Genomic DNA, 16,132 nt, shown 5'->3' on the forward strand with positions numbered 1-16,132 from the left:
TATGAAAAATAGTGATTAAATTATCCAATAAATATATATATATATATAATATTCAAAATGTACACATAAATTAACAAAGTACAATAATAAAATCCTAATACAAGCGTATTGTGGTGGTAGTGGCGGAGGATATGTTTTGATAGCTTCCTAATCCTCAACTTTAGCCGTCAAAGTCTCGATGATTCCCTAGAAAAAAAACAAATATGGTTAAATAACCACAAAAAAAAAAAAAGAAAAAAAAAAGGCATAATCTCCCCTAAAATTGTTATACCACAAATCCAACCCAAACTCCAATCCCTCCCCTTTACTCAACCCCAAAACCCACACAAACTCAAAATTAACTCCAAAAACACATATTAATGAAAAAAATTTAAAATTTGGAGAGAATATACCTTTTGGCAAGATTGAGAGTGAATGAGAATGAGAGGGAGAAGTGAGTGTGAGAGAATTAGAGAAGATAGTGATAGAGAGATGAGAGAGTGAGTGAGAGAGATGAGAGAGTGAGAGATAGTGAAGAGAGAGATGAGAGATTAAGTGAGAGGAGTGAGTGAGAGAATGGTGGGATTTGGGGAGAGGGAAAGAGAAAGGAGAGGTAAGAGTAGAGAAAGGCATTGAGAAAATGGTGGAGGAGTTATTTCGGTTTTAAAAATTGTATCACTTTGCGCGACGAAAAATATTGTTGGTCGCGCAAAGGTTTGCGCGACGAAAAATATTGGAATATTGATTGCGCAAACTTTTGCGCGACGAAACGTATTGGTCGCGCAAAGTTTTGCGCAACGAAACATATTGGTCGCGCAAAGTCTAAAAAAATTATTTAAAAAAAATAAAAATCCCCGCGTCCCATTTTTGGTACCCGCCAAAATTTTTAAATTTTTGCGCGACGAATATAGGAATATTGGTCGCGCAAAGTCTAACAAAATTATTTTAAAAAAAATAAAAATCCCCGCGTCCCATTTTTGGCATCTACCAAAATTTTTAAATTTTTGAGCGACGAATATAGGAATATTGGTCGCGCAAAGTCTAAAAAAATTATTTAAAAAAAATAAAAATCCCCGCGTCCCATTTTTGGTATCCGCCAAAATTTTTAAATTTTTGCGCGACGAATATAGGAATATTGGTCGCGCAAAGTCTAAAAAAATTATTTAAAAAAAATAAAAATCCCCGCGTCCCATTTTTGATACCCGCCAAAATTTTTAAATTTTTGCGCGACGAAAAATACATATTGGTCGCGCAAAGTCTAAAAAAATTATTTAAAAAAATAAAAATCCCCGCGTCCCATTTTTGGTACCCGCCAAAATTTTTAAATTTTTGCGCGACGAAAAATACATACTGGTCGCGCAAAGTCTAAAAAAATTCACATGTCCGATTTTTGGTACCCGCCCAAATTTTTGCGAGACGAAAAATATATATTGGTCGCGCAAAGTTTTGAGCGACAAAAAATATTGGTCGCGCAAAGTCTAAAATTTTTTTTTTTTTTTTTAAAATCCCGCATCCCATTTTTGGTACCCGTCCAAATTTTTAGAGTTTTGCGCGACAAACTGTTGGTTGTGCAAACTTTTGAGAGACGAAAAATTGGTTCATAACACAATATTTATAAAAATAATTGTTATGAATAATAAAAATAAAATAATTTTATTTTACAATTTCAAATATAAATAAGGTTAAAGCTGCTTAATAAATATATATACTATTCAATTTCTTAAGTGTTATACGTACAAAATAAATAAATTTAAAGCTACTTAATAAATAAATATATATACACACCCCATTCAACGATCCAACCGTCAGACTTATTTGTATATACTTCAAGATCGTATACCCCAAAAATCGCAAAAAACAAACATTCAGAGATCTAGTAACGGGACAAAACTTTTCGATGGTTATAAATGAAAAATTACGATTTAACGGTTATTTTAACTCCGATTTTGATGATTTTTTTTTACAGCTACACTCCTTGACCATATATGAATACAATGACTGAATTTGATCTTCAATTTAAAATATTTACACTAGTGGATACCACAAAATCTTATGTTATATCTAACGAACGTATAAATAACCTCTTAATTGTTAGTGAATATATTGTTTTGATAGCATATGCATTCACCAAAACTAGTTTCAACGATCCAACCGTCAAACTTGTTTGTTTATACTTCGAGATCATATACGCCAAAAATCGGAAAAAATAAACATTCAGAGATCAAGTAATGGGACAAAACTTTTCGACGGTTATAATGAAAAATCACGATTTAACGGTTATTTTAACTCCGATTTTGATGATTTTTTACAGCTACACTCCTTGACCCTATATGAATACAATGACTGAATTTGATCTTCAATTTAAAATATTTACACTAGTGGATACCACAAAATCTTATGTTATATTTAACGAACGTATAAATAAACTCTTAATTGTTAGTGAATATATTGTTTTGATGGCATATGCATTCACCAAAACTAGTTTCAACGATCCAACCGTCAAACTTGTTTGTTTATACTTCGAGATCATATACGCCAAAAATCGGAAAAAATAAACATTCAGAGATCAAGTAATGGGACAAAACTTTTCGACGGTTATAATAAAAAATCACGATTTAATGGTTATTTTAACTCCGATTTTGATTATTTTTTACAGCTACACTCCTTGACCCTATATGAATACAATGAACTAATTCGATCGTCAATTTAAAATATATATTTTCTAACAAAAACCCAATCTAAACAACAATAATATATTTTTCTAACAAAAATCCGATCCGATCTAAAATAATAAATTTAAAGCTACTTAATAAATATATATACTGTTTAATTTCTTAAGTGTAATGCATACAAAATAAAAAACAAAAATAAATTAGTTTTGGCGACGAAATGTTTGGATTACGTCATGCAAAGATTTTAAAATATATATATTTTATTTTTATAAGGACTTTGCGCGACGAAGTTTATTGTTTCGTCGCGCAAAGTCACTTTGAGCGACGATATATTGTTGTCGCGCAAAGTTACTTTGTGTGACGAATTTTTTTTCGTCGCGCAAAATTTGGTCGCGCAAGACTTTGAGCGACGATGTATTGTCGTCGCGCAAAAGTTTGTCGCGCGAAGTGACTTTGCGCTACAAATTGTTTTTCGTCGCGCAAAATTTGGTCGCGCAAGACTTTGAGCGACGAAGTTTTGAGTTTCGTCGCGCAAAATGACTTTGAGCGACGAATAGTTTTTCGTCGCGCAAGGGGTTTTTTTTACTAGTGCAACTAAAGCCTTGAGTAAAAGGACACCATTTGAGGCTTATAGTGGGAGGAAACCAGGAGTTAAGCATCTAAAGGTATTTGGTTCATTGTGTTATGCTCATGTACCAAAACAGCAAAGACAGAAACTAGATTTGGCAAGCAAGAGGTGTATTTTTCTGGGGTATGGCAGCTGTGAGAAAGGATACAGGCTGTACAATATTGAAACTGGAAAAGTAATTGTTTCAAGAGATGTGATATTTAGTGAAAATGAGTGTTGGGATTGGAATGCAAAGAAGGAAACTAGTGTGAACATTCAGCTCACTGAAATCAGAGAAGAAGAATAAGGAGCAGAAGGGAGTTCTTGTGAATTTGAAGAACAATTGGAAGTGAATGAGATGCCTAGCTTAAACACTGAAACCAGTGACCTAGAAAGGGTCACAGGATCACAGGATGTTGATCATACTCCTCTCAAGTACAAGAGCATTGCAGAAATTTATGAAAAATGCAACATGTGCATTATAGAACCAGAAAGTTTTGAAGAGGCAGCAAAGGATGACTCTTGGAAGAAAGCAATGGAAGATGAAATCACCATGATTGAAAAGAACAATACATGGGAGCTTGTGGATAGACCATTTGATAAACCAATCATTGGAATCAAATGGGTCTATAAGACTAAACTGAACCTAGATGGATCTGTGCAGAAGAATAAGGCTCGGCTGCAAAGGGATATTCTCAAAAGCCTGGAATAGACTTCAATGAGACCTTTGCACCAGTGGCTTGGCTTGATACTGTAAGAACCTTGGTGGCTGTAGCTGCACAGAGAAACTGGAGATTGTTTCAGCTGGATGTAAAGTCAGCATTTCTTAATGGAGTGCTAAATGAAGAAGTGTATGTGGATCAACCATCTGGCTTTGTGATACAAGGAAGTGAAGATAAGGTGTATAAGCTGAAAAAGGCCTTATATGGTTTGAAACAAGCTCCAAGAGCTTGGTATGAAGAGATAAATTCCTATTTCATCAAAACTGGTTTTTATAGAAGTCCAAGTGAAGCTACATTGTACACTAAGATGTCTACAAGTGGTAATCTCATTGTGTCCCTATATGTAGATGATATTATCTACACAGGAAGTTCAGAAGAAATGATGGCTGCATTCAAGAATGATATGATGAGACAATATGAAATGACTGACCTAGGACTGCTTCATCACTTCCTTGGTCTTGGAGTCCTGCAAACTGATACTTGCATCTTCCTACACCAGAAGAAGTATGCAAAGACCTTACTTGACAAGTTTGGACTTAAGGATTGCAAGTCTGTTGCAACACCACTGGCAGTGAATGAAAAGTTGTCAAAAGTGGATGGAAGTGAACTAGCAGATGAGACTTTGTATAGGCAAATGGTGGGAAGCTTGCTCTACCTGACTGCAACCAGACCAGATATCATGTTTGCAGCAAGCCTCTTGGCTAGATTCATGCATAATCCAACCAAGAAGCACATGGGAACAGCAAAGAGAGTGTTGAGATATATTCAAGGCACTATAAGCTATGGAATTGCTTATGAGAAGGGAAAAGGAGCAGTGCTAATAGGTTACTGTGACAGTGATTGGAGTGGAAGTGAAGATGACATGAGGAGCACATCAGGCTATGCATTCAACTTGGGGTCAGGTGTATTTTCTTGGGTCTCAATCAAGCAAAGCAGTGTTGCTCTGTCAACAGCATAAGCTGAGTACATGAGTGCAGCAGAAGCTACTGCACAAGCTATGTGGCTGAGGTTTGTGTTATCAGATTTTGGAGAGGAACAGGTAGAACCAACTCAGTTGTTGTGTGACAACACTTCAGCTATTGCTATATCAAAGAATCATGTTCATCATCACAAAACCAGACACATCAACCGCAGGTTTCACTTCATAAGAGATGCTCTTCAAAATGGTGAGATCGATTTGCTATATTGCAAAACTGAAGAGCAGCTTGCTGACATTTTCACCAAGTCTTTAGCAAGAGATAGATTTGAGTATTTGAGGAAAGCTCTAGGAGTTATTTCAGCACAACACTTATAAGGGAGTGTTGGTGTATAAGTGTGGCTGCTGAAATGCAAATAGGAAGGTTCTATTTTGGTTAGAAAGGCTGCGTTGGATCATAGTCCAAGTGTACAGTAGAGAATGTAATAGCTTATGCCACTTGTCATTATCTCATAGGGTAATGATTAAATGGCTAAGATTGAGTGATGTAATAGGGAATATTTCTTCTCTAACGGTTTTGTCAGAGTCACAATATCTGCATGATTTTTGTGCTGAGCTAATTCATATAGCCAGCTTCTTCTCCAAGCTCTCTCTCTATTCTCTAAAACTCTCTGCATTTTCTTTGAAACCTATTACATGTTTGATTGAATTAATATGCAAGATAATGGTCTGCATATTCTAACACTAGAGCCATGTCTATTGAAAAATCTTGTACCAACAAAACCATAGCAATCTTGAGATCCAAGATTTGACTGAGAAATCACTGTTGGAACCAGAGATCAATGGGGCAATAGATGAATGAGCTTGTTGAAAGAACCAGGACCAACATGAATCTTCCAAGAAGAAGATTCTTCACTATTATCATGGCAGACAGGGAGTGTGTAAGAGATCACAAAGCCTTTTGTTCAACAGTTTTCTCTGCAGCCGACAGCTGATAACGAAATTCTTTCAGCGCAACTGGAGTCTCAAGTGACAGTAACAGATCATGTCATACTTCGTACTTAGGCAAGCCATGCAAGGGAAGTGAGCAATAATCACATCCTCATAGGAAATCTTCAGACCAGAAGCTTTAAGGTCATCTCTAGCATTCTTAATGCGCAGTAAGTACTACTCTGGCACCTTTGAATTCAATGCAACCGTGTCTTATGACGATTTATACTAGCTATCACAAGACGTTGTAACATATCTATCAATCAGATTCTTTACCGCATTACACAAGGTCCTACCACCACAAATATACTGCAGTCACCATTAGTCAAATGTAGCAAGCAATAAACTGAGTAATGCCTTATTCTGTTTTCATCCAGGACTTAAAGGCCTCAGTAATGACAGACTTAGAAGACAAAACTTTGAACAATCAAAATAGCCAAAAAAATCATTGCCTTTGAGAACATATATTGAAACAGATAACTCCACTTGATAAACGTGCCTATCATTGAGGGGAAGCAACCCCATCAAACAATCAATATCAGTTTGTGTACACATCAGCTTAACAATGCTCACAAAATTGATAAGTCCATAAATTTAAACATTTATGTACTCTTTATACTTAGTTTTTGTAGGAGAATTTGATTTACAAATGACTTATGACTTCATTTTCTCAATTTTCAGCTTTTTGGAGCAAGTAATTGGTTTTCAACGGAAAAATGACTTTTTGGTGGAGTTTTAGTACAAGACCAGATAGAGATGAAAGCTAAGATGTCACATCTCGGGATTGGCTCCGTCGTAGCACGATATTGTCCACTTTGGGCCCCCCCTCTCTACCCTCACGGTTTGGTTTCTGAGAACTCACGAGCAACTTCCCAGTGGGTCACCCATCATGGGATTGCTCTAGCCCCAACTCGCTTAACTTTGGAGTTCCCATGACTCCGAAGTCAGGGAGCTCCCAAAAGGCCTCGTGTTAGATGGAGGCGGGCACGTACATATAAGACGTATCACCCCCTCTCCGTTGGTCGATGTGAGATGTTACAATCCACCCCTATTAGAGGCCCGACGTCTTCATTGCCACACTCACACCACACGGCAGAGTGACTCTGATACCAAATAGTCACATCCCGGGATCGGCTCCGCCGTAGCACGATATTGTCCGCTTTGAGCCCCCCTCTCTGCCCTCATGGTTTTGTTTCTAGGAACTCACGAGCAACTTCCCAGTGGATCACCCATCCTGGGATTGCTCTAGCCCCAACTCGCTTAACTTCGGAGTTCCCATGACTCCGAAGTCAATGAGCTCCCAAAAAGCCTCGTGCTAGATGAAGGTGGGCATGTACATATAAGGCATATCACCCCCTCTCCGTTGGTCGATGTGGAATGTTACATAAGATCTTGAAGATGATTGTGGAATTTTTCTAGAATTTTCGGAGCATCCAATGAGAGCAGTCTTTGAAGTTAAATCAGCATAAGATGCAATCCCATCAAAACTGTGCTACTGTGGAAGAATGATTATTTGAAGACTTTTATGATTTTTCGTCAAGATGTGCAATATATGGCTGGAAAGATAAGACAATGACCTACAATTTACATATTTTTTCCAAATTTTCTTGGAGGAGGAATGATTCCAAACGTGCGTGCAAAATAACTAACGTGTTATCCTAGTGAAAGTAGGAAAAGGAGTCAATTACTTACCCATTTTGGATTTATGTTTTAATTAGGTTTTTATTTATTTTTGGGTTGTTGTAAAAGGCCAGCTAGGGTAGGAATAGACGTGTGGTGTTTTATTTAAGCATGAGAAACAACTCCTTTGGGAGGACCCAAAGACTAGGAGAAATTGGAGAAGCCGGAAGAGTACCACAATTGGCTAAGTTTTATTGTTTCTTCTTTATGCTTTTGTTTATATCGAATTCTATGATTATGTGTAACTAATTTTCTTTTGCTAGGGCATGATGTAGCCCTAGTATGATAATTTATTTTTCTTATTTTACCTATCTATTGATTGCCATTTGATGTTGGATTCTTAATCATTGTGCTTAATACCTTAGTTGATTATCTTGATGATTGATCATCATCTAGACTTTTAATTGAGTTAATTGGATGCAAATTAGAGTAAATACCGTACTTAATTTGTGGCTTGCTTCTTGTGATTAAGATTTGTAATTCGTTTAGGGTAAATACCATACTCCTAGGGTTTACATGCTTGTTGGAGGTTTTCACTGGTCTTAGTGAGTTTCTATGTGTTGATATTTGACCTAAATAACATAGGCGAATTGCATGTAGGAATATACGAGTTAGCCTAAATACCATAGGTAATTCATGAAAAATGAAAACTAGGCGGCGACATCAAATGGTTAGTTAATAGGTAGGTGAATAAGAGGCTAGATCGGATTACTAGTGGTGAATTCATTGTCCTAGTGCTTTTATCAATTTGAATTTCTCACCCTTGTGTTTCATGACTTTCTACTTGTTTTGTCTTTTAATGTTGTAAATTAAATCATTCTTTCAAAAACCCCTTTTGTGTTTACGTGAGTATGCTACATGTTTAATTTCTTGTTTATATAATTAGAGTAGTTAAAGTATTTTGTGAAGTAAATTAGGTTAGACTAATTGGAAGTTGAACTCAATCCTCGTGGGAATGACCTCATATTTTCCATACTATATTACGATTGACCTGGTACACTTGCGAGTATAATTTGTGTTTAGACTAATCTTTATAATCTCCTTTTTTCAGGTTGTCTAAAATTCACAACAAGTTTTTGGCGCCGTTGCCGGGGATTGGCTTCATCAAATACGATTTAGTTCAATCTAAATTTAGCTTTTCAGTTTTTTTTTTTTTTTTTTTTTTTTTTATAAAAAAAAGTTCATTTTTGTTTTCTTAGTTTTATTTTATTTATTTCGTTTTTTTTTAAATTTTACTTGAAAATTTAAATTGGAATTGATTTGTGTTTCTTGTTTGTCTTGTGTATAGGTTCGGCTTAGTGTATGACTAGTAGACTCTCTCAAGGTCAAGACCTCATATTGTTTGATCCTAAGATTGAGAGAACAGTTGAGCATCAAGAAGACAAAGGTCTCGTTGAAAATATAAACGAGAAGAGTGACAAGAACGTTGGGGAACAACAATTAGAGCAAGAGGAAGCAATGGAACGAGCACCACCTGCTCGAGCTCTGAAGGAGTACTCCATCCAATACTCCATCATGTATTGTAGTACCAAAAGTCGAAGCAAATTCATTTGAACTCAAATCCGGAATGATTCACTTGTTACCATCTTTCTGTGGCAAGTCGAGCGAAGATCCTAACATGTATATTCGGGAATTTTTTGACATTTATGGTACCATCAAGATCCTAAATGTCTCTGAAGAAGTAGTTAGGCTGAAATTGTTCCCGTTTTCATTAAAGGATAGAGCCAAAGCTTGGCTTCACTCACTACTAGCTGAATCCATTAATTCATTGGAGGGATTAGCTCAAAAATTTCTCTAGAAATTCTTCCCTGTGCCAAAAATGAATTAGCTTAGAAGAGATATAATGCATTTTACTCAAGGAGAGCATGAGCCATTCTATGAAGCTTGGGAGAGATTTAGAGAGTTGCTGCAAAAATGCCCTCATCATGGCATTATTGATTGGATACAGATGCACTTATTTTATGAAGGACTTACGACTGCAAACAAACGAATGGTTGACTCTGCATGTGGAGGTGCATTGATGGAGAAGAGACTTTAAGAAGCGTTTGATCAATTTGATTTGCTTGCTAATAATAATCAACAATGGGGCAGTGAGCAGACAAAGAAGGCAGGAGTTCATGAAGTCAACACCAACACTACGTTTGCTACTTAAATTTCAAGCCTTGAGAAAAAACTTGAAACTCTTATGTGTGCTGTTATTCCACCTTCCCCACAACAAGTTTGCACCATTGTTCTGACCCTACTCATTCAATGGAAATTCGTCCATTTACTACGCAAGGTTCTACGCAAGTTCTCCAAGTTAATTCGTTTCAGCAACCTCAGAATGATCCATATTCGAACGCCTATTATCCAGGGTGGCGTAACCACCCAAATTTTTCAGGGAGCAACCAATAAAAACAAGCTAGTTCTAGCCATCCCTTCCGGCAGCAAATGTAGCCTTCAAGCTAGCCTAAGAAACCAGCGTTGGAGGACTTAATTGCTTAGTTTGTACAGACTTCTCAACAAAATCATAACATTATGCAAGCGTCCATCACTAAGTTAGAAATTCAAGTAGGTCAACTCGCTACTATTGTGCATGAGAGGGCGCAAGGCACATTCCCAAGCCAACCCGAAATTAATGCTCGAAATGTTGAACACGTCAAGTCCATTAGAACTTTGAGAAATGACAAGCCATATGATAGACGAGAAGAAGCCACAACAAGTGCTGGAAAAGAATATGAAGGTAGAGAAGAAACTAAAGGACTACTTCCAGCACCTACCTAAGGCAAACCAGGTGATTCCGAAAGAATCGCTAATGATGATCAAATTGCCTCTATCAAAGAAAGGATATTTTGTGCAATCTATACTATACTCTTCATACAGTCAAAGAGGTGAGAAGATAGTAAGGGATGCCCAGGCCATCTCAGGCATATGAATAGCTCCGCCCTTGGTCCACCTCATCTGTCACATAAGGTGGTATGAAAATATGATATATATAAATGTGGTAAGAATAGCATTATTCTAATGACATATCTTACTTCTATCAAAATCTTGAGCATGAGGCTCAAACCCTGATATGATGTTAATAATATATTTCAGTTTAATGTCTTGTAGGTTTGAGAAAACTATTAGTTCGTATTACCATGTAAGTCATGCTAGGATACTGCTCTATAATTTCTGATCATAAAGAAATGAAAAAGGCAATTTAGGAATAAGAATTATATGTTTAAAATTAGCTTACTTATCACATAATATAAATAAAAAAAGTTCGATACAAAGTTTAAGGACAAGAGTTAAAATTTAATCAAAATCTTGATTTTTATAAAATAAATAAATAAATAAAAATTAGATCTTATTGAAGGATGTTAGTCTAGCTTCCTCTTTTTTTTTTCTTCTTTTTTTTTTTCTAATCATGAATTCTCAATAAAATTGTAATTGACCGGCATTATTATTAGTTGGCGGATGCCTGTATAGCAGTGGCGGAGCCAGCATAGGACCAGTGTGGTCCCAGGCCCCCACTCCAATTTTTATTTATTTATTTGTATAATATATATGATATATAATATTATAATATATTATATTAGTTTTAGGATATTTATTTTACAATAAAAATAATATATTAGGTTCTTTTTGTCTACAAATTAACCATAAAATTTCTTGATCTCTCTTTTACTCATCTCCCTTAAATCTTCTAGGTTAGTTTATGATATTTGCACTAAAAACTCCTAAAGTTTTAACCTTCCGTTCTCTTTCTCTTTTGTTTAAAGCTTTGTGAATTTTTTATTTTCCTCATTTTTTTATGTATGAGTTGGGTACCTTAATATTGCGCTTTATGAACCTTTTTTTTTTTTTTTTTTTATAATTTCTTTTCTCTTTTGGAATATAAATTATCAAATTTGAAGTCTTTAATAGTGTTGATGATGATACTAGCTAGTATTTAACTAATTTAAAATATGAAATTCATGATAATTATGAAGAGAAGAGAAGATTTATGAAGGGCCCCCTCTAATGTGAAATTATGACTCTGCCACTTCCGTATGGTACGTATCTGGATGAAAAGCAGACAATAATAGCTGCACTATATAAAATATATATACATATGTATATGTTTGTAATAAGGAATAATGAAAGGAGGAAATATGGTACGATACAAGTAGGTGACAAAATGGCCAGAAATTTTCATGGTTGTCTTCCACTGTTAGCGCCAATACGTTCAATTGAAGCAACCAAATGAATAAAAATCTGTTCGTATTCACGAATTCTTAATAACGCTGACGCATTCATTGAATAAAAATCTGTTGGTACAAAACTAATTGAATATTGGATCAATTGCAACATATGCACATGTGCATGCGCATGGTGTGTTTAGATTAAATGACCAGTTTTACTATTGCACCAAGTTTTGCAAAAGGGCATGCAAAGTAGGTCGTATGTTTAACATGGAAAAATAGGAGTGGGAAACAGGATAAAACGTGCATATAATACGGCAAGTCTGGAAATTTCGGGCGACAACTCAATTTTTGGAATAATTTTTGGATATTTCGGATACACTACGTGGTTGGTGTACCATCCAATAAACGAAAGATATATGAAATATTTGCAATGCAGCCCGCCACATGTTATAAAAAGAAATGCAGTAAATTAGACAACAATTCCACATGTCCTATGTTTATTGGATAGTACACCAGCCACGTGGTTTACTCGGAACATATAAAAAATTCTCCAACTTTTGGGCCAAAATGTCCCACCTTTTATCTAGTGTCGACACGGAAATTAGGAGGTGAGGCGATTTCTTCTCCTATATCAGCGATGTATCATCAATATTTTAGGATAGTTTTGATGTATCTCGATATTTCGTACAAACACAAAAATGTCCCAAAATAGAAGAAAGAAGATGCAAATTCAAACATAATAAACAGTACAGTTGTTTAGAATCTTTAACTGAGTCAAATATAAACCGAACTTAGCCTAACTGAGCACTCATGTACTAACCCAACCAATTACTCAAACCAAGTGTTTTTGTATCAAGAACTATTGCCTCGAGTTGGAGGGCCCATGTTATATGCGCGCGCATGCATGTCTGATATTTTCATCTTTTATAACAGTGACAGAGGAGATTCCATTTTTGGGGATCCAATAATAGAGATTTATAACATGGGATGCCAACAATATAGATGTTTCAATATTTTCCCGACATGGGATGCCAACAACATAGATGTTTCAATGTTTCAATGTTTCAACATGGAAGCAATCACGTAAGGATTAACATGGCAGGACATCAGACATGAGAAACTAAGAAGAGAGAGAGAGAGAGAGAGAGAGAGAGAGAGAGACTTGCGGTTCAAGCAAGAGAAGGCCATAACACTATGTAGCAATAGCACCGTAAAATAAGATGCAAAGAATGAGGGTGGGGGTCGTGTTTTCAAGTACCAAAACACGCAAGGGCAATTTGGTAAAGTACATCTGAAAATAAATCAAGCAAGCAAAGCCGTAGATATCCTCTTCCTGCTACACATAGTATTAGCCTACGTAAGGTCATTACGGCGCCGTTTCCCTTTTTAATTGGCGTAGTTCAACTCATCATCCACCCAAGTTCATTTCGTTCAAAGCTATAAATAACCCCTCAAACCATTCAACTTTCCCACCACCACTCCTCACTCCTTCAACTCATTAACCTCTCTCTCTCTCTCTCCTTCAACTCATTAACCTCTCTCTCTCTCTCTCTCTCTCTCATTTTCATCCGCAAATGGCGAACCGTAGAAGCCTCTTTTCTCTCTCACTTATCTTTGTGTTCATGATCAACTCAGCCATAGCCACTCCAGTCACATACAATGTGGCCAGTTTAGGAGCCAAAGCAGATGGCAAGACTGACTCCACAAAAGCCTTCCTCTTTGCATGGGCTAAAGCTTGTGCCTCGATGAATCCCGGTGTCATTTATGTGCCGGCAGGAACGTTCTTTCTTCGCGATGTGGTGTTCAGTGGGCCTTGCAAGAACAATGCCATCACCTTCCGCATTGCCGGAACCCTTGTGGCCCCGTCGGATTACCGGGTCATCGGTAATGCAGCTAACTGGATTTTCTTTCACCATGTAAACGGGGTTACCATATCAGGTGGAATTCTTGACGGCCAAGGCACGGCCTTGTGGGCTTGCAAGGCCTCTCATGGCGAGAGTTGTCCCAGCGGAGCAACGGTAATTAATTCACTACTTTAAATATCATATTCATGACACCATTAAATATCAAATTCATGACACCATTATTTTGTGCTTCATTATTAGTGAGAATTTTAAAGGTCAACGTACGTACAATTTGCTTTATTATTTGCTACCAATTGAATTGAGGGTTTATAAAATAAGTTTAAACTCTACAGAACGTAATCAAATGGACATGATAAATTGTACCACAAGCTTAGCTTGATCAAGTAATTTCGTGTATATATGTGCAGACTTTGGGTTTTTCCGACTCAAACAACATCGTGGTGAGTGGATTGGCATCCCTAAACAGCCAAATGTTCCACATAGTCATCAACGACTGCCAAAATGTGCAAATGCAAGGTGTCAGGGTTTCTGCTTCCGGGAACAGCCCTAACACCGATGGCATTCATGTCCAAATGTCATCTGGTGTCACAATCCTCAACTCCAAGATTGCAACCGGTGACGATTGTGTCTCAATTGGCCCCGGAACCTCAAATTTGTGGATAGAAGGCGTTGCTTGTGGACCTGGCCATGGAATTAGGTACGACATCAAAATTATATATTTATCCATGATTGATCAAACTAGCTAAATGCATACTATTTCATAATATATGTTATAATGTATATCTTTTTTCTTCGTTGCTTAATGACATTTGAACTTAGGACATCTTTCAATAAAGTGGAGATTAATTGGTTGCTAGTAGAGATTCATTGCCTACAAAAAGTATATCTTTCTTTTGGGTGGATGTTCTAGTTGTAAATTTAACATTGCTTTATTTGATGGTTCAGCATTGGAAGTCTAGGCAAGGAGCAAGAAGAGGCCGGTGTACAAAATGTAACAGTTAAAACGGTTACCTTTACTGGTACTCAGAATGGTCTAAGAATCAAGTCATGGGGGAGGCCAAGCACTGGGTTTGCTAGAAATATTCTTTTCCAACATGCTACAATGGTCAATGTCGAAAATCCTATTGTCATAGATCAACATTATTGCCCCGACAACAAAGGGTGCCCTGGTCAGGTAAGATATCATTCTTGCTCTAACGGTCAATTCCCAGAGTTTAATATTACAACTAAATTTTCTCTTCTTCACTTTCATAGTGTAACGTTTTTGATAAAAACGTTGGCATCGCCAAATTATAACTGTCTAATTTCGAAACATATCAAAAGCTTTCTTGGGCTTCCACCTAGAAGAGCCAATAATTTTAGACCCAAAGCAAATCCAATAACTCCTTCTTCCATGGGCTTGCTCTCCTACTACTTACAAAGGTCGAGCCTTGCCCATTGTAACCTTTGTAACTTATTAATTTCATTGTATGTGCAATGAGATTGAGGGTTGTAGCTTAAGTGGTTAACAATATTTACTCATGTATTCGAAGTTCTAGATTTAATTCCCCTCTTTTCCAATACCATTTTTATCAAAATGACTTCATCGTAGCTTAGCCAAAAAAGCATTAAACTTCCCATTAAGCCGAATTACCATGCTATAATGCTTGTTCACCTTCTGTTTTATCAAAAGCTGGAAATCTGACTTCCTATTGTTTTTTTTCTTTTGTCAATTTTGTTTTTCGATAGGTTTCCGGAGTTCAAATTAGCGATGTGACATACGAAGACATACACGGTACATCAGCAACAGAAGTTGCAGTAAAATTTGATTGCAGTCCCAAGCACCCTTGCAGCGAGATCAAATTGGAGGATGTGAAGCTTACTTACAAGAACCAAGCAGCTGAGTCTTCATGTAGCCATGCAGATGGAACAACTGAGGGTGTGGTTCAGCCTACAAGTTGTTTGTAGAGTGGAAAAATATGAACTGCTTGTAGAAGTATTGAAATCCAAAAGTTTGCCCTCCAGTACTAAGGACAAATGAAAAGTGAATTATACGATTTATATAGGAAGAATGAGCTTGTGTTGTTGGCAGCCTACTTGGGCTTCCCTTGAGCCTGGCCGTTCAATTAGTTTAGTTTGTTCAAACTCGTCCACTTCGATGGGTGTTTATGTTATGAATTGTTGTAAGATTATGTTCGGGATACGTTAAATTTATAAGATTAAATTTTATGTTGATGGCTAATGTGGCATTTGACATAGGATTCAATATTCTATCAATTTAATTCACAATTTTATTATAATCGAAGCACACATTAAATAGTAAAAATTTGGTTCAAGAAACAAAAGGATTTGAAGTCTCGCATGAACTTTTTGGTTGGAGCATTTTCTCATGTCAAATTTTACCCGTTAAAAATTTATTATGATATTTTAACATTTCGGTTGGAGTATTTTTTTCATGTCAAATTTGACCCGTTAAAAATTTACTATGGTATTTTAGCATTTCGGTTGGAGATGTATAAATCTTAAAAATGCATTCAAGATGCATTTTTGTTTCTTAAGCTTTGAGCTTTA

At 36.5% G+C, this 16,132-nt stretch overlaps 2 protein-coding genes across 2 annotated transcripts; both read left to right on the forward strand.

The window, feature by feature from the left end:
• LOC109948685 (uncharacterized mitochondrial protein AtMg00810-like) lies at positions 3,617-4,938 on the forward strand. The gene is made up of 2 exons (XM_020562382.1): positions 3,617-3,931; positions 4,042-4,938. The coding sequence occupies exons 1-2, from the start codon at positions 3,617-3,619 to the stop codon at positions 4,936-4,938; spliced, it is 1,212 nt and encodes a 403-aa protein (XP_020417971.1).
• On the forward strand, positions 13,204-15,861 carry LOC18781156 (polygalacturonase-like). The gene is made up of 4 exons (XM_007213818.2): positions 13,204-13,735; positions 13,990-14,279; positions 14,528-14,756; positions 15,311-15,861. Exons 1-4 carry the CDS (start codon positions 13,292-13,294, stop codon positions 15,527-15,529), a joined length of 1,182 nt encoding a protein of 393 aa, XP_007213880.1. The 5' UTR covers positions 13,204-13,291; the 3' UTR covers positions 15,530-15,861.

Source organism: Prunus persica, chromosome G4 (assembly GCF_000346465.2).
Source record: "Prunus persica cultivar Lovell chromosome G4, Prunus_persica_NCBIv2, whole genome shotgun sequence".
NCBI lineage: Eukaryota > Viridiplantae > Streptophyta > Magnoliopsida > Rosales > Rosaceae > Prunus > Prunus persica.